The 17,646-nt window shown below is 55.0% G+C and overlaps 1 protein-coding gene across 3 annotated transcripts; it reads left to right on the top strand.

Annotated features, from left to right (window-relative positions):
- Positions 1 to 4,241: 4,241 nt before the first annotated feature.
- Positions 4,242 to 17,423, top strand: LSM4 (LSM4 homolog, U6 small nuclear RNA and mRNA degradation associated). 3 transcript variants are annotated; one of them, XM_079115441.1, is made up of 5 exons: positions 4,257 to 4,373; positions 9,008 to 9,049; positions 11,730 to 11,828; positions 14,851 to 15,034; positions 16,929 to 17,423. In XM_079115441.1, the coding sequence occupies exons 1-5, from the start codon at positions 4,371 to 4,373 to the stop codon at positions 17,018 to 17,020; spliced, it is 420 nt and encodes a 139-aa protein (XP_078971567.1). In that variant the 5' UTR covers positions 4,257 to 4,370; the 3' UTR covers positions 17,021 to 17,423. The 3 variants fall into 3 exon arrangements, with proteins under 3 accessions (XP_078971569.1, XP_078971567.1, XP_078971568.1); XM_079115443.1 differs by lacking the exon at positions 14,851 to 15,034 and having other exon boundaries at positions 4,242 to 4,373; XM_079115442.1 differs by lacking the exon at positions 9,008 to 9,049 and having other exon boundaries at positions 4,350 to 4,373.
- Positions 17,424 to 17,646: the final 223 nt, after the last annotated feature.

The raw sequence follows: 17,646 nt of genomic DNA, 5'->3' as shown, positions 1-17,646 counted from the left end.
TCAGCCTCCTAAGTTGCTGGGATGACAGGTGTGCACCACAGAACCCGACTCTGTAGGTTCTTTTCTCCCCCCATTTTTTCTAGGTGTGCTATAGTTGTACACTGGCGGGACCTGGTGTTGCATATCTGTACATGTACACAATATAATTTGGCCAATATCGTTTCTCAGTATTTCCCCTTTCCCTCCCCTCCTCTCTCCTAGTCCCTTTCCTCTTGTCTACTGATCTCTCTTCATTTTTCATGAGATCCTGGTACCCTGTCCACTCCTGACATCATGGGTTCTTCTAAGCGCCAAGTAAGAAGCTCCAAACTCCAAGTGGATTATTCAACTTAGCACTGGGGATGTGGCTCAGGGGTGGAGCACTTGCCTAGCATGCATGAAATCCTGGTTCCATCCCCAGCACCAGAGGAGGATTAAAAACTTCTTGGGCTCGTCTAAGTGGAAGGTTACAACGCATGACTTCAGGTATAGCTGGATCCAGGGGCTCGACCTATGCCCTCCACGGCATAACTCCACGGTCTTATAAATATAGAATTCTTTCTGCAGAAAGTTTCAACCACAAGATTGGTCTTGATGGCATTGAATTTTCATCATCTCGTTTTAACAATGAACTCTTGTTCCTCCCAGCTCTCAATATTCTTGCTGTTTTTTAGGTGCTGGGGATGGAACCCAGGAGCTCACGCATGCCAGGCCGGGGCTGTACCACTGAACCCCGCTCCCAGGACAGAGTTCAGCTGGCTCCATAAATCCTCTTTTAACCAGTCAGTATGGCCAGGGGAGGGTGAACTCGCAGGGGCCCGCCTGCGTTGAAAGAGCCAACAAGAACTGCAGTGACTGAAGCTGCCACACGGTGTCACCCCAGCTAGGGTTTCAAGAATGAATCCGTGTTTGCCTGTTGGGTGAAATGAAGACTTTACGCATAGAAAAGTCTAGAAAAAGTCATAAAATGGTGAACCAGCGCTCAATTTTCTTTCGACTTCCTTCGCCATATTGATGCTGGGACAGCTCACGGACCCGGTTTCTTTTGTTGACATCGCGCGGGCTTTGCCTTCGGCAGAGAGGGCTGGGCTGGGGCCTGGACCCCTCCACCCCAGTTGGCGTCCCACCCGCATCCTCCTCACCTCAGCCGCCAGCAGGTCTGGGCGGCCCGCGGGGGCTCATCTGAATGTCGGCTTCACCTTTCAGGCCTGGAATTGGGGAACCCCTGCTCCCCCCAGACCTTTCCACGGAAGCGGGACGTGGATGAGGACTCCATCTCCCACCTCTCCTGATCCACCTTCCTGCTTTGTCTAGGGTCCTCAGCTCCAAGGGGGCTCCCTGGGGCCTGGGATCACCTGCAGAATAAACCACATGCCCTTGAGTCTTTTAATTATATATAATGTTATCAATGGACACAATACCGTTATTTTATTTTTTATGTCTATGGGGTGCTGAGGACCGAGCCCAGAGCCTCACCCGTGCTAGGTGAGGGCTCCACCACTGAGCTGCAGCCGCAGCCCCGCCCTTGAGTCTTTACCTCAGAATTGGCTTCTGGGGGTGGGGGAAACCCCAACTTAAGACCTAAATTTTGGACTGGAGTTGTGGCTCAGTGGTAGAGAGTGCTTACCTCGCATGTGTGAGGCCCTGGGTTTGATACTCAGCACCGTATAGAAATAAATAAAGTAAAAGTAAAAGATCTATTGACAACTAAAAAAAAAAAACCTAAGTTTTATGGTCAGGTGCTCCAAAACTGGATCTCCAGTCTTGCCCATCTTCTGATTTCCTGATTTTACTTGTGCAGATGTTGCCTAAATTCTGCCAACATCTTCCCCACAAATTCCCTTTGGTGCCAGTTGCCTGAGGAAGCTGACGCCACACTCCTGATCCAGCCGGGATCACCAGGAAGTTCCTCCCTCGGCCCCAGAGTGGACCTGATTTCTCCAGCCCTGTGTTGTCGCTTCTACTGCCATCTACCATTGCTGGGATTTTTCTTACAGTTTTGATAGAAAATTCAACTCAGACTGGCCTAAGCAAAGAAGAAAATTTCATGATTCAAAGAACAGCAAAGATGAAGGCGAAATGGCCTCCGGCATGGCTGCATCCTCTCTTCCTCTCCCTCCTTCTGGAGGTTGCTTCATTCGCAGACTTCAGCAAGCCCCTGCTGGTCCAGGAATACAGGGGACTGTACTTCCTACGAGCTTCTCCTTGATGGATCAGCACAGCACCCCTGGTTGTAGGGCTCCGTCACAGAAGAACTGGGCACCCAGTTCCTTCTCCCCTGACCAAGACTGTAGTACCCCAGCCCTTTGGTGGGAGGCAACTAGGTATGTGGACTCCTGTTCTTTTCTCCCCCATCTAGGAGGTCTGGTCGACCTCAATGAGAAGTCAAGCATCAAGATGCCCCAATCTGGCTCAGAGAGACAAAGGTTTCTTTCGACAGGAAGCTACTAGTCCTGGGTATATTAAGAAGAGGGTCTATAGCCAGTCCTAAGATTCGGGAGGCTAGGACAAGGACCCCTAGTGCTCGTTTATAGACCTGAAGATCAAAGCATTTGGCCAAACCTTCCATAGGCACCCAGTTGTGTCTCTCCTAGGAAGTTAGGTACCCACAGGTGTGAAACTACAATCCCCCTCACTATCTGCAGCTTCTGCATCCATGGATTCAACCAAACAGATCAAAAATATCTGAGAAAAAATTGTATCATGCACAGGCTTTCTTCTCCCCATTATTCCTTCCACAATACATTGTATCAGTTATTTACACAGCATTTACATTGTTTCAGGCAGAAGCCATCTAGGGATGACCAGGAGTCTACAGGAGGATGTGTGTAGTCTATGCAAATACAACATCATCTTATATAAAGAACTTGAGCATCTGTGGAGTCTGGTATCTCCAAGGGGTCCTGGAACCAATCCTGTGGATGCCAAGAGACACCTGTACACTTGTGGTCACCTTGGAGACCTGAACCATCCCCCCAAAATGGCTACATTTAAAGGCATCGTAGCTAACACTTGAGGTAGTGGGTTGAGTGGTATCCCTTAAAAATATATCCAAATCCTAATGTTCTGGTACCTGTGAATATGGTCTTAATTGAACTAGGGCTTTTGCAGTGTAACCAAGGACCATGAGATGAGATTGCTCTGGATTTAGGGTGGGCCTAGTGAGACAAAAAGAGTGTCCTTACAAGAAAAGAAGAGAAACTGAGAAGGCAGAGGTGTGAAGACAAGAGGCAAAGATGATCAAAGTGACATTTACAAGCTGAAGAACAAGGATTTCTGAGATAACCAGAAAAGCCAGGAGAGAGAGGCCAGGAGGGAGTCAACCCTGTTGACGCTTTGCAGAATTCTGGCCTCCCAAACTGTGAGAATATCGGAGGCTTTTTTCTGGTCCCCCCCAACCCATTTGTTATTTTGTTTTGGTACTAGGGATTGAACCCAGGGACGCTTTACCACTGAGCTACATTCCCAGCCCTTTTTATTTGGAGACAGGGTATCACTAAATGGCCAAGGCTGGCCTGCAACTTGGGATCCTCCCAAGTGGCTGGGGTCATAGGCGTGCGCCCCCGCGCCCGGCTCGAGTTCTCTGGTGGAAAGCCACCCGGTTGTTGGCACCGCAGCTCCCTTCACCACGGTTTTGCTTTCTCCAGTTTCAGTTACCCATGATCAACTGCAGTTCCACTATTAATGGGAAAAAAAAACTATTTAAAAAATCATTTAAAATTTTAAATAAAATGTCAGAAATAAACAACTCATGAGTTTTAAATCGTGCGCCATTCTGAGCAGCGAGCCGAGATCTCGCGCCGCCCTCTCCGCCTGCCCTGTTAAGCATCAGGATTATCAGACCGACGGTCACTGCACGCCAGTGCCTGTTTTCAAGGGACCTTTATTTTACTTCATAATAACAAGGATAATAACAATAAGGAGAATCAGAAGACTAGGATCCCCAAGGGTGACATCAGGAACGTTCCAATAACCGCAGGGCTTCCATTTCTCTCTCCAGAGCAACCTTGGAGGCATTTACGGGCTTTGCCCACAGCGAGGAGCCCAGGAGACCCGCCGCGGGTTTCATTTGCGCATGCGTTCTTACCCACAGTGCATCCTGAGCGGGCGCGCGGGGCTTCACCCCCTTTTGCATCACTCGCCGGGGCACTTTACGGCCCTTTCCCCGGGTTCTCAGGCGGGAACATGGCCTGCCACGCCCACCATGCCAGGAAGGCCCCGCCCTACTCAACAAGGATTGGTTGTCTGTTCCTCAAGCCCGGTGCTGACTGGCTCGCGTCTCTGCCACTCCTTTTCAGCTTGGTGGCGCGCGGCGGGGCGGCTACCGGTGAGAGCGTGAGCGGCTGTGGCAGCGGCGGAAGTGGCCGGCGAGCCCGGTCCCCGCCGACAACATGGTGAGGGCAGGTCGACGGTGGGTTCTCCTCGAGGCGGGGGACGTGGCCATTGGGAACCCTCGGGGCGGGCGCTAGGGGCTGGGATAAACGTGCACTGCAAGCCTCGTGTCTCGCTCTTTGAGGCGGGGAAACTGAGGCCAGGGGCAGCAGGTGCCTTTCCAGGGTACCCGGTACGTCGCTATCAGGAATTTGGGATTGAATGGACACATAGTCACAATATAGCAGCTTAGCGGCAGTCGTCCCGATTTATCGGTGGGGTGAAGGGACCCGCCGAAGGGCACCGTGAGTGAAGGGGAGCGAAGTGGCCCAGGCCAATCTCGTGGAGTATAGAAAGCTAGAGGGCGGAGAAGTAGTCTGAGTTCTCAGATGAAGCCCGTTTGGGGAACTAGGGGGTTTGCGAATGTGTAGAATCTTAGCAGCACACACTTACATGCTTCGGACCGAAAAACAGGTGCAGGGAGGGGAATCGTTTCTCCCTGGGTCACAGCAGTTCATTCCAGGGGAAGCAGGGTTTCCTGCCCCCACCCCGTGAACCCAAGGCCTCACGCACGCTGGATGAGAGCTCTACCGCTGGCCTACATCCCCAGCCCGTTTTCAATTTTATTTTGGGACAGGGTCTTGTTAAGTTGTCCAGTCTGGCCTCGAACTTGTGATCCTCCTCCCTCAGCCTCCCCAGTACCTGAGGTTACAGACGTGTGCCAACACGCTCAACAAAGGCGCATTTTAAGCCAGAGGTGGACAAAGTGAATCCTCTTAGTTCACTGAAAGAAAAATTAAGGCCTGGAAATTTTGGGTCTGGGTAGGAAGGTTCTGGTGACCCTGGTGAAACAGGGATAAAGATACAGGATATATCTAGATAGAGAGACAGGAATTCAAAACTGGAAGTTTCTTGGCCCATCAGCACCCAGACTTTCTGTGTTTAGGGAGAGAAACCAAGGACCTTGGTAGGGAAGTGACTTCCAGTCACTCTGTGAGAAGGGGGTGGGGGGATTCTGGAGAACCAGAAGAGATCCCCAAGGGATGGCTGCACATTTCTCAGGACTAAGGATTAGCGAAAGCTCCTGCTGCATACCATCCAGAGGGTGGAGTTGGCATTTCAGGATTGGCACCAGAAAGATCCATCTCTTTTAAGCTCCTTGACAGCAGGGTCTTCATTTTTATCCCCAACACATCACCAGAGTCTACAAAGTATTTGCACAAGGCACAGACTTGAGACTCATTCAGCCTCTTTTCACCTTTTGAACATCCAGAGAGAGTCCCCATGTCTTGACTTTCTAGGAGTTTCCTGGAGGCATGCCAAGAGCAGACAAGCGAAACACCATTCATTATACACATTCCCAGTTCCTTGTGGTCAGGCTGGAGTCAGAAGGAACAGCCTGGTGAGCCATCGTGGTGGGTGATCCTGAATGAGGAGCCATTGGTTTTAGTCCTCAGTCCATCCAGACCAGAGGATTAGACCTCCGAAGTGCTAGGAAAGTCTAGAAAAAGGAATTCTCTTACCCTAAACAACTTTTCTAGCTCAACATTTCTCGTCACCTGGGTAGTAGAAGACTCCCATCTCACTTAGACACTTTCATGCTTTTTTAATTTGACTTGATTTGCTTTGTGTGTGGTACTGGGGATAGAGCCCAGGACCTCACACCTGCTAGGCCAGTGCTCTGCCACTGAGCTGCACCCCTTCATCCGTCTTTTGACCACCATCCACCCCTTCCTCTGATCTCTGTCTCCAGCACGGTTTGGGAATGAGGACATAGAATAAGGCAAGATGCAGGCACTGCTGCAGGCCATTGCAGTCTTTCAGAGAGATCCTTGACCAAGCAGTCATGGCTCCCTGTCCCAAAGCCACCTCTCCATCAGAGCCACCTTTCCCTTACCTGTGGGGTGGGGCAAGTATTCTGCCTGCCCTGTGTGCCTCCCTGGGTGGTGTGTGCATTCTCTCCTGTATTTATTCAGCAAACATTTACCGAGTCCCGCTCTTCTGCCTGATCCTTGGCCCCATGTGTACTTGGCACTAGACAAAGCCCACACCCACTGTGAGTTTTCCAGTCTAGCCGGGGAGGCAGGTAGTAAATAAACAAGATAATTAGAGACTGACTGTAGCCTATAATGGAAACAAACAGCTGTACAGCAGAGGGTGGCCATTAGGAGGGCTTGGCCAAAGATGGTGACGTTGTAGCAACCACCAGCCACGGGAAGGGCACCCTGGGTGGAGGCAATCGCAGTCGCGAAGGTTGGCCATTTTGGCTGGGGCCTCATAGACCAGGTTCTGCTGCTGGGCTCACTCGGGGGTGGGCTGTCAGGCTGTTCCTGTCCCATCTGGGTTTCAGATGGGTTTTTTGTTTGTTTTTTATTTTATTTAACTTTATTGTTTGGTGCTGGGGTTGAAACCAAGGGCCTGGTGAATGCTAGGTATGCGGCCTACTCCTGGGCCCCATCTCCAGATCCACTCTTGCATACGTCGTGAATAGGGACCTGCCAGCCATGACTGAGGAAGCTGTGGTCCTCTTGAGCTGTGCTTCTGGTAGTTGGGACAGGTGATGTCCCAAGAACTGTCCCCAACATGGAAGGTGTGTGTACCCTGTAATATGACATCTGCTCCCCTGCTGGCAGTAAGCATCAGTCCCTGCTGGACTTCACCAGAGACATGCTAGGTGTTCCTGGGCAGGGCCCTCCCATGACGAGTGTTGGCATTTTAGATGAAATGAGTGGCTGCCAAGCCCATTTTTCTTGACTTCAAGGGCCAGCTTGCTCCCTGCCCTCTTTCCAGTGATCTGGGAGGAGGCCCATGTATCTCCTCTCCTGGGTCCAGGTTCCCATTGTGGACACAAAAAAAGAGCAGGCTTGCTGAGGAAAGCCCATGCCAGTGCGAGGCTCCGAGTTAACCACAGCTGGCTGGCAGTGTCACAGGGATGCATTCCAGAGGAAAGGCAGGAGCCCCGCGGCACCAGCCCACCCACTGGGTTACTCTGAGCAGCTTTTCCTTTAGTACTAAGCCTCTTCCTCCTTATCATGCCATTCCAGGAAGCCAGCACAGGAAGTGGGCTTGGGCCTGGCTTCCTGCTGGCTTGGGACCTCCTCCCGGCAGCTCTTCTCTGGAAGGGCCTGTGGGATGTAGGATTCCTTCCCCAAGGCCTTCGAGTTCCGCCCCCTGGAGGAGTAGCCACCTTGCTGGTGGGGGCTAGGACGCCCCTGCAGAGACTTCTGGGATTGGGACTGAGTGGGATTCCAAAGTCACCAGGGCAGGGCGCACTGAAGCCTCTGTCTTCTGTGAGGCATTTCTCAGCCATGGGGCCCCTCAGAGCCAGAACCTCCATCACAGCCACACTGGAGTGGACTCTGGACTCCAGCACTGCCACCTGAGTCACCCTTCTTTCTGGAAGCCTAGAGGCAGTCCCCAGGGAATGAGTCATACTTGTTTCCAAAATGAAAAGAGCTGATTATTTTCCCCGGGTTATAAAAATACTCCCAAGGGCTGGAGGCGGGGCTGAGGGGTAGAGCACTTGCCTGGCGAGCTGGAGACCAGAAAACCCAAAACTCCCAGGCCAGGTGCAGTGGCCCGGGTAACAGCAAGACCCCATCTTAAAACAAAAAAATTACATATTTGTCATGAAAGAGGAATTCAGTGATAATAGAAAAAGGAAAAATCAAATTATCTGAGTGTGTTTAAAGATTCCATTTCTTTTCTGCCAGTGCCTGCCAAAAGAACCCAACTTTTTCTGGAATATTCCTCTGCCATCACCTGGTGAATGTTTTTGAACACCCAGCTCAGATGTGGCTCCTTCAGGTTGGGTTGGCTCCTCAGTAGGGCCTGGCAGAATCAGTTGTGGGCTGGTGAGGCGTGGCCTTATGCCACCTTAGGACAGACAGGGTCAAGTTGGGCCTGCATCCTCCTCTCTGCAACTGTGCTGCAGATCCCTCGGCCTTTTGCTGGGCAGCCTCACCTCCATCCTTCTGTTCTGGGCAGGGGGAATAGTCCTGCACTGGGTGTGGTGACTGCAGCCCCAGCTGTGTCCACAGGCCATGGGGTCCAGGCCCCTCCTGGACACTCAAGCCCCTTTGGGTACTCGAATCCCTCTGTAAGGTGGCACAGGACTTGCATGGAACAGAGGACATTGAATTCTTCCTAGAGGTAGGGTACCTAGCACAATTGAAATGCTGTGTGCACAGTTGTTATACTCTTGTTGTTTGGGAATAACAAAAAAAATGTACATATTCAATACAGACACCATTTTATTTTCTTCATATTTTCCATCTGCGGTTTGCTGGGGACCTGGCGGCAGAACCTGTTGGCGCAGAGGCCAGTCACAGGCCTGGAGGCATCTCAGAGAAACTGTGTAGTTGAGTAGGAAATGCAAGCAACAGAAGGACCTGTGTTGTGATGTTGCCTGTAAACACGGGGCAGCGCCCTGCTCGGTACTGGGTGTGGATGAATGTAGCAAGAGGTGTCAAGAAATGACCAGAAGAGTCAGCGCCAGGGCCAGGCAGCAGCTGCCTCTGTGAGAGGAGGGGCGAGAGGCCCCTGGGTCAAGGGAGGAGAAGGCGCTCTCATCTGGGGGTGGCCCAGGTTCACTCCTGTGCCCCCAAAAGGCATTGGGGTGCCAGTCAGACAAGTCACGTGACTGTTTGCCTTGCAGCTTCCCTTGTCCCTGCTGAAGACGGCTCAGAACCATCCCATGGTGAGTAGGTGCTGGGTCCAGGTGGTGTATTCCGAGGGGACACTGTTGAGGACAGGGACAGGCCCCTCTGGGTAGAGGATTTCCTGCTTCTCCGAACACAGTGGCTTGTTCTCTCTTCCCTCGCAAGCATGTGACCCAAGTCGTTTCTGCTCCTTGGGAAAGTGATGCGTGCTGCCATGCGCAGCAGCACCCTGTAATCCCAGTGACTTGAGCAGCCGGGCAGGCGGACTGCAGGATAAAGGTCAGCCTGGGCAGCTTGGCAAGCCCCTTCCTCAAAATAATGAAACTGGCCAAAGTAGCTCCAGAGCACCACGGGGTCAGTCCCCACCACAACAAGGGAATCCTGTAGTGAACTTTGCTTCCAAAACTACTTTTGTCCTTAATAATATGTGATGGCTTCTGTCCACATCCACTAGTCGTTTCTCTTTTTAAGTTTTCTTCTGCAAGTGTAAGTGATACACCACATGATTCAGCCCTTTCTTCGTGTGCATTTCTTCCGTGCTGCAGCTCACGCCAGGCCTGTGCGTCTAACCACTCAGCAGGTCCCATGTCCAGCCATTTAAAGTGCACGACTCATTGGTGGTTAGCACATTCAGTGTTGGGCAAGGCCCCTCCGTCTAGTTCCACAACATTTTCATTGCCCCAGGAGGAGACCCTGTTCCCTTCCCTGAGCCTGTGACAGCTGCTCACTTGCCTTCTGTTCTGGATATCCCATGTGGACGTGGATGGAAGACACGAGGTCTCCCGCGTCTGGCCCTCCTTGTGGACCTCATGTTTTCGAGGTTCATTCTTGTAGTGCCAGTGCTTCGTTCCTGCGGCCGGATGAGATTCTGTGTGGATGGACCATGTTGTGTTTACACATTCATCTGTTGATAGGCTTTCAGGCTGTTTCCACTTTTGCACTTTTGCAAGTATATATCTTTTTTTTAAAAAAAATGTATTTGTTAGTTGGAGATGGCCTCAGTATCTTTATTTTTCTGTGGTGCTGAGAATCGAGCCTCGGGCCTTGCACGTGTGAAGAAGAGCTCTACCACTGAGCTACAGCCCCAGCCCTGAAGGTGTACACCTTTATTTCTCTTTCTCTGGGGCAGCTGTCACAGGTGGGTGTTTTTGGTGGTGGGGAGTGCTGGGGGGAGCCCAGGGCCTTGCTGCTGGTAAGAGCTAGCCCTGAGCTGGGCCCACCACTCTGAGTCCTTTCCCAGTCCCAGCCTTTTCCTGGCACTGGCGTACCCTCAGAACGATGTGCTTCTTACCCTTGTCCTCAGAACACATTGAGGAGGCCATTATTGTTGCTGTGAGAAACACCATTTCCAGGCCACCAAAGCCCACGTAGCTGGTACAGTCAGGACCAGCTCAGGCATGCCAGCTTGGCACCTGCCACCTTGAAACAGTGACCACCATTGCCCTAACTTTATTCATTCCTCTAAGGATCTATACGTGGCTGGGCGAGGTGGCGCACACCTGTAATCTCAGCAGCCTGGGAGGCTGAGGCAGGAGGATTGAGGGTTCAAAGCCAGTCTCGGCAACTTAGCGAGGCCCTGTCTCTAAGTAAAAATTAAAAAGGGCTGGGATGTGGCTCCATGGTTAAGTGCCCCTGGGTTTAATCCCTGGTACCAAAAAAGAAGAAGAAGAAGAAGAATTTGTGTGTCTATGTTTAAATTTTTTAGTATATTTAAAGTTTTAAAATATTTTTATTAAACATTCAATATGAAGTTTTAAGTTTTGTTTGTTTTTATATATTTGTGGTGCTGGGGATCGAACCCAGGGTGTCAGGCCTGCTGAGTATATGCTTTACCACTGACCTGTGCTCCTAACTCCCTGGGTTTGATCCCCAGCACCACAAGTTTAAGGAAAAAAAGACAGGCAAATGCCCTGCCACTGAGCTCTATCCCCAGCCCTTATTATTTTTAATTTCGAGACAGGGTCTTGCTAAGTTGCTGGGGCTGGCCTTTTTTTTTTTTTTTTTTTTTTTTTTTTTTTTTTTTTTTTTTTTTTTTCTTTTTTTCCCTCTCTCTGAGGCACTGGGGATGGGGCTGGCCTCGAATGTGCCACCCTTCTGCATCAGCCTCCCAGGTTGCAGGGATTACAGGCATTCACTGCTGCACTGGGCTTAAATTTTTTTTTTGTGGTGCTGGGTATTGAACCCAGGGCCTTGTGCCTGCAAGGCAAGCACTCTACCCACCAGCTATCTCCCCAGCTTTTTTTTTTTTTTTTTAAACAAATATATAAATACATGACCAGTGAAACTCCACATCATGTACAACCACAGAATGGGAAGTTATACTCCTCGTATGTATGATATGTATATCTGAAAAGAACAAATAAGATATTTTTTAAAAAGGCCATCTAGAAAGAAAAACGTTTTTAATTAGATAAAAGCCAGTCTTGGGCTGGAGTTGTGGCTCAGTGGTAGAGCACTTGCCTGGCATGCAGAGGCCCTGGGTTTATTCTCAGCGCCGCATATGAATAAAGTTATCAAAACCAACCAAACCAGGCTCATTATAGAGAGCCTGACACCGGCTGCAGGGCAGAGGAAGCCGAGCTTGTCATCAGTAGGAAGGACCATTCTGGGGTCTGGTGCTGCAGGCCGTGTCCCGTGAGGGGTCCCAGCAAGGCCCTGGTGGTGGCTGCAGGCCTCAGGCTGCAGGCCACAGCTGACCATGGTCCCTTTTGCTTCTAGTTGGTGGAGCTCAAAAATGGGGAGACATACAATGGGCACCTGGTGAGCTGTGACAACTGGATGAACATTAACCTGCGGGAGGTGATCTGCACTTCCAGGGTGAGAGGGGGCCCTGGCCCACCCCTGGGGCCCTCGGGGGCTGTGGCACGGCGAGGGGTGGCCCTGCCCCCGGGCGAGCAGTTTGGGAAGGGCCACCTTTGAGCTGGCAGTGCTGTCATGGGATAGGGGGCTGGGGTGGGTGTTGGAGTGGACGCAGCCTGACCAGGGGCGCACGCTGCAGCTCAACGGTCTCACTTTCAAGTGGGGCCAGGAGCCCTGCTTGGACCTGGTGGGAGGGGTCAGGTACTGGTCACCCTGCCAAGGGCAAGAGGACCGGTGGGAGTGAGTGTGCTGGCCAGACCTCTGTTGTCCACAGCACGCAGGGCCTTGCACCTGTGGCACAGGGAAGCTGTCCTGAGGGCTGCTGACCACACACAGGTCAGTCTACCCAGCCCGCCTCCGCTGCTGTGTGTCTGTGGATGCCACCCTGGCCTGGAAGGATGTAGGCCTGGGGGCACTCATGGCACATGCATGGCTGTGTGGCAGGGGGCAGCCACCTCCAGGGGAGGACTGACCTTCCCTGTCTACCTCTGCTGCCTTCAGCTGTTGATGTTGTCTGGACTCTGAGGGTCTGTGTGGCCAGGCAGTGTCCAAGCCACCAGGGGGCGAGGGCAACACCAAAGCCCAGCCGACCAGGAGCCTTTGGCCAGACCCTGAACCAGGAAGTGCCTGGCTAGGAGTGCTGGCTAGTGAGCTTGGCTGGGGAGACAGCTCCCCTGGGGGGCTCAGGCCTCCCCCATCCTTGGCGTAACCCAGATGGCACTGAGGAGGACGGGGGTGGGTGGGGGACAGCGGCTCCTTCCCGTCAACTGGTGCCCATGTTTGTCCTCCCTGTAGTTTGGGGGAGGAAGTGGTAGAGTGGGGAGCAAGGGTGTCACGCAGGGCTCGCCTCAACAGAAGACAGCAGGCTACAGGAGGGGGCCATTTGCCAGGCCGGGTGGTGCGCGTCTGTGATCCCAGTGGCTCGGGAGTTCAAAGCCGGCCTCAACAACTTAGGCCCAGCAACTCAGAGAGACCCTGTCTCTAAATAAAACACAAAGCAGGCCTGGGGACGTGGCTCGGGTTGAGTGCCTCTGGGTTCAATCCCCGGTACCAATAAAAATAAAAGAAGGGGCCTCTGTCATCTGGATAGGCAGGCATGGGTGGCCCCGCCCATTGTGGACAGGTTCCTTGGTCAGTGGGGGCACTGGGTGGGGGCTCCCCGGTGGCTACTAGTCGCTGCCTCCTGGTTTTCTCCTGTGCTCCTGTCAGCAGGTGTCTGGCTGGGTCCTCCCGGCCGTGACCAGCAGTGCCAGGTGCTTGAGCCTGGGGTCCTCCTGCGTGTAGCTGGCAGGCCCTTCAGGCCTTGGGATCCTGGGTGCGTCAGAGGGCGTGAGGGCTGGGCTTCTGTGGATGCCGCCAGGTTCCAGACGGGACACGACAGTGCCCTTATCCCCACTGTTGGTCAGGTCCCATGGCCTGCCCCTCAGTGGGCAGGAGGGGCTGATGAGAACTGGCCTCCCTTGGGTGGCAGGCCCGCTCTGTGGGGACCCCAGGGGCTGGGAGGCTGTGGTCTCCCTGCTGTCACTAGGTCCTGTGCCCAGCGCCCCAGCTTTCCATCTGCACAAGGACACCGTCCCTGCCTGGCCCTGCCCTGGCCCAGGGAGAGCTGAGCGCCACACAGCCAGCCTGCACCCCAAACTCCTCAGAGCCTGTGTCCACCTGCCTGGGCTCAGTATCCCCGTGGACTTGGCCTCCCACCTGCCCTTCCCGCCCCCAGACTCCTACATATTTGTTTGGGAATGCAATACAAGTTCAAGGGGGATGTGAACGCTGTCGGGGAGACATGTCTTTTGGGGTGAAGTAAGAAGTGCATGTTCAAGGGAGAACAGGGCCATTTCGAGAGGGAGAGACAGCCCGTCACCCCTCCAGGAGGGCGAACACCAGAGGCCTCGGGAGTCCTGGTCTCCGGGGAGACTGGGTGCCTGTGCTGCCCACGTGTCCCTGCCAGGCGCCTCCACTGGGCTGGACCAGACAGACACAGGCACCAGGGAGAGTGGGTGGCAGGCAGGACACGGAGGGCTTGGGGGCTAGAGTTAGCTGGGCGAGGAAAGGCAGGAGCCGCCTCTGGGGAGGGCAGCTGGGTGGGGCTGGCCTCAGACCTCTGCAGCTGAGGATCTGGACCTCCTCCCTGGTTCCGGGGAGGCGCTCAGCAGGAAGCCGCTGTGGTCTGATATCTAGAGGTGTGGGCAGGGGAGGCGGCCACCTAGTTTGCATCTGTCCACAGGCAGGCAGGGAAAGGGGCTGGGAACTCCTCTGACAGAAGCAGCTGCAGGCTTCTGCCCTCAGGCAGTGGGAGAGGGGGCAGGTGGGAGCCTTGTGTGCCTGGCTTGGCGTGTCCTGCTGAGGGAGGCAGTTGGCCACTAGGTCCTCTGGGTTGACCCTGGGTTAAGGCCCAACTTTACAAGACCCCTCCCCCACCCTAGTTGGTTCCTCTGAAAACTGCCCACCCATCTCGGGGCTCTGCAGGAACCGTACAGGTCACCGTAGTGCGCCCCCTCATCTCCGTGCCCAGCTCAGACCCTGTCAGAATTCTGGTCAGTCCTGGATGAATGAATGGGTGGGGGCCCATAGAGAGGGAAGTGGGGCTGGGGCAGCATCTTGGGTAGGGGAGCCCCTCACCCCTTTCTAGGCTTTGAGCTGCAAAGCTCCAGCTCAGGTTGGCAGGAGCCTCAGCTTAGTCTGGAGAGGGCTCTGTCCCCAACTGCGGGAGCCCCAGCCAGCCACCACCAACCAGGCCCAGGAGTCGGGAGGCGACGTCAGCGGCTTCTGGGGTCCTCCTGGTGGATGAAGCATCGCTGAGTCGGGAGAGTGCCCACTGGAGACTGGCCCCCCATTCTCTCCTGGGATTGATACTTGGCAGCTTCCGTACGGGACGAGGGCTTCCTGACCCCCTCTGCAGGGACCATCCCCTAACAGATCTGAGACTCCTACCAAAACTGGGCCTGCAGAGGTGAGTGACCCCGACCTTCTCCTCACACAGGACGGGGACAAGTTCTGGCGGATGCCTGAGTGCTACATTCGAGGCAGCACCATCAAGTACCTGCGCATCCCCGACGAGATCATTGACATGGTCAAGGAGGAGGTGGTGGCCAAGGGCCGGGGCCGTGGTGGCCTGCAGCAGCAGAAGCAGCAGAAAGGCCGAGGCATGGGGGGCGCTGGGCGAGGTAGGCCTACCCGGAGCTGCCTCAGGCACTGGGTCTGGGGCTGCCGGGCCTCCCCACTGCAGGGACAGTGGCTTGTGGTGTCTGTCCTTGCCTGGTGTTGACATTCTTGACCTGTGTCATCATAGGCCTCCTGCCCCCACAGGGAGCTGGGTCAGGACAGGCTACGACTGCCAGGGCTCCTCTGGGCAGCAGCTGATGGTGCTAGTCTGGGTCACCCCTGGCACTGCCACCTACCCAGCCTTCTCCTGGCAGTGGTCCTTGGCACCGCCTGTCAGGGAACAGCTGTGGTGGGGAGCCCCTTGCTCCAGGTCCAGCCCGCAGCTGCTCCTGACCCAGCTGTGGGCATTCGGATTTGAGCCCTGCTCCCGCAGCCTGGATCCTGCCATCTCCTCCTGGCAGGTGGGGTGGGCACGAAGGGTCACCTCCTGACGTTCAGTTTCTCCTCTGCAGTACCCACCTCTCTGGCTGCTGGCGGGCCCCGGCTCAGGCCTGGCATAGGTCCCTCTTGGTGCTCTTGACCACTCTAGAAAGCCAAGGTTGTGCCCTTTCGAATAGACTTAGACTTTGGCCTCGCCTCTTCCCCCGCTGGAGACTGGAAATCTGGCATAAAATTCAGGCCTTGCAGACCATGTCCCTCCTACCGCCCCATCCCAGCCTGTGCAGGAGGGACCTGGGTTGTGTCTTCACTCTGGACACCTGTGTGCCTGGCGGGCTGCAGGCCAAGCCGGGCTCGCTAGGGCCACAGGCTGGGAGGACGCCAGAGCAGCGTGGAGCCAAGGCTCATGGGCCGGTCAGGAGCGGCTGGGAGCAGGGGCAGGGAGGGCGAGGGGAGCAGGCTCCTGGGGTCCCAGGCCCCCTGGTGTGGAGCCTGGTTCTGAGCTTGGCCACTGTGGAGAGCAGGGGAGGGCCCAGGGAGGACTCAGAGGAGAGCCCAGCCTGTGACTGCAGCAGCCACTCACAGCGGTCCCCGCCATGCCTGGCCCCCTGGCAGAGCTGGTCTGCCTGGCGAGGCGTGAGGTGGAGCAGCTTGTGCTGGTATCGTCCTCTGTCCCCACAGTGCTGGACTCCTGAGAGTCTCAGCACAGCCGGGCCGAGCCCATCTTCATAGGTTGAAGGTCACCAAGGAGGTGGTGATTCTTGTCCTCAGACCTCAGGTTGTGCCCTCCACCTCAGTAGGCTCTGCAGAGGGGCCCAAGGCTGGCACTGCATGCGGCCCAGGTGCTCTGACACGGCACTGTCCATGTCAGCTTTCCTGGTGTTCCAGGCTCTGGCTTGGCTTTCTCGAGCGCTCGCTCCGCACAGCTTGCTCTGGAGGCACGCAGCTGTGGCCTGAGGGGGTGCCTGGCATGCATGGTGCAGGGGGACCTGCTCAGCTCAGCCTGGGGCCTGCAGCAGCCCTGAGGGGGAGGCGGGAGGCGGGAGGTCAGAGGCCAGGACCTTCAGTCTTAAGCAAGTCCTTATATGACCTGCATCCTACCAGGACCTCCCTGGGGAGGAAGTGTCACAGTTGCCCTGTTTCCCTGCAGAGGTCCCTCCCACCACGGGGGCTTCATACAAAATGTCATTTGAAAACTCAGACCCTTTCTGCCACAGCCTCTGCCTGTGGGGAGACTTCCCTCCCGGATCCTGTCGCTGGGACTGGAGGCACAGGATCCCTCTTCTGTTCCTCTCCAGGCGGGCAGATCGTGGGCACGGTGCTCCCCCAGCCTCACCCTGCTGCCCGCGTCTCTGTCCCACCCTCACTTGCCCGGTCAGGTGCCCAGTCCCTGGTGGAGGACCTTAGGGGCAGGACTGCTGTCCCCACTTCACAGCTCAGCTGGGGCTTGGGGGTTCTGGGACCTGACCAGAGGTCACAGGCGCTGGACCCAGCTGCAGCCCCCTTTCTGCCCCACAGGTGTGTTCGGTGGCCGGGGTCGAGGCGGGATCCCTGGCACCGGCAGAGGCCAACCTGAGAAGAAGCCAGGCCGGCAGGCAGGCAAGCAGTGAGCGCACGGAGAGCCGCAGGGTGTCCGCGAGCAGCTCCCGGAGCTGCAGAGAAGGGGAGGCACAGATGCGTTGGGGACAGTGCCCACTGCATTTGGGGATCCTCTTTCAGTGAAGTCCCCCCACGGGGTGTTTTTGTTTTTTTAAACCAGCTGTGTGCTGTTGGGAATGTCACCCCACGGTCTTGGTGTCATGTCCCAAGCCCTCGCTCTGGGCGTGTTTTCTCACAGGTCTGTTTGGCCTTTCGCTCAAGCCCCTCCTGATGGCGGCCAGACTGGCCAGCTTTTGTTTGGAGCCCCCAAGTCACCTTTTCCAAACAGACAGGCACGACCGGACGCCACAGAGCCTGTTCCCTTCGCTTCCTTTCTCTTTGTGTTATAAAAATAAAAACAAGTACAGCTACAAATGCGAATCCATCCTTCCCTTTGAGCCACTAGGCAACCTGTGTGCTGTGTCCGCTGTCCCCAGACTCAGGAAGTCAGTTCCCACGAGGCCACTTCCCTTCAAGTGGAAGCATCTCCCCAGGACATGGGTTCCTGGCCTCCCCTCACCCTTAGGGGACAGAGGCAGGCTGGCGCCTGGACCTGGGAGTCCTGGGGCCCCATCCCCTCTGTAGAGTAGGGGGTGCC

Source organism: Sciurus vulgaris (assembly GCF_902686455.1).
Source record: "Sciurus vulgaris genome assembly, chromosome: 16".
NCBI classification, from domain to species: domain Eukaryota; kingdom Metazoa; phylum Chordata; class Mammalia; order Rodentia; family Sciuridae; genus Sciurus; species Sciurus vulgaris.
This window is presented reverse-complemented; position numbering and strand designations above follow the sequence as displayed.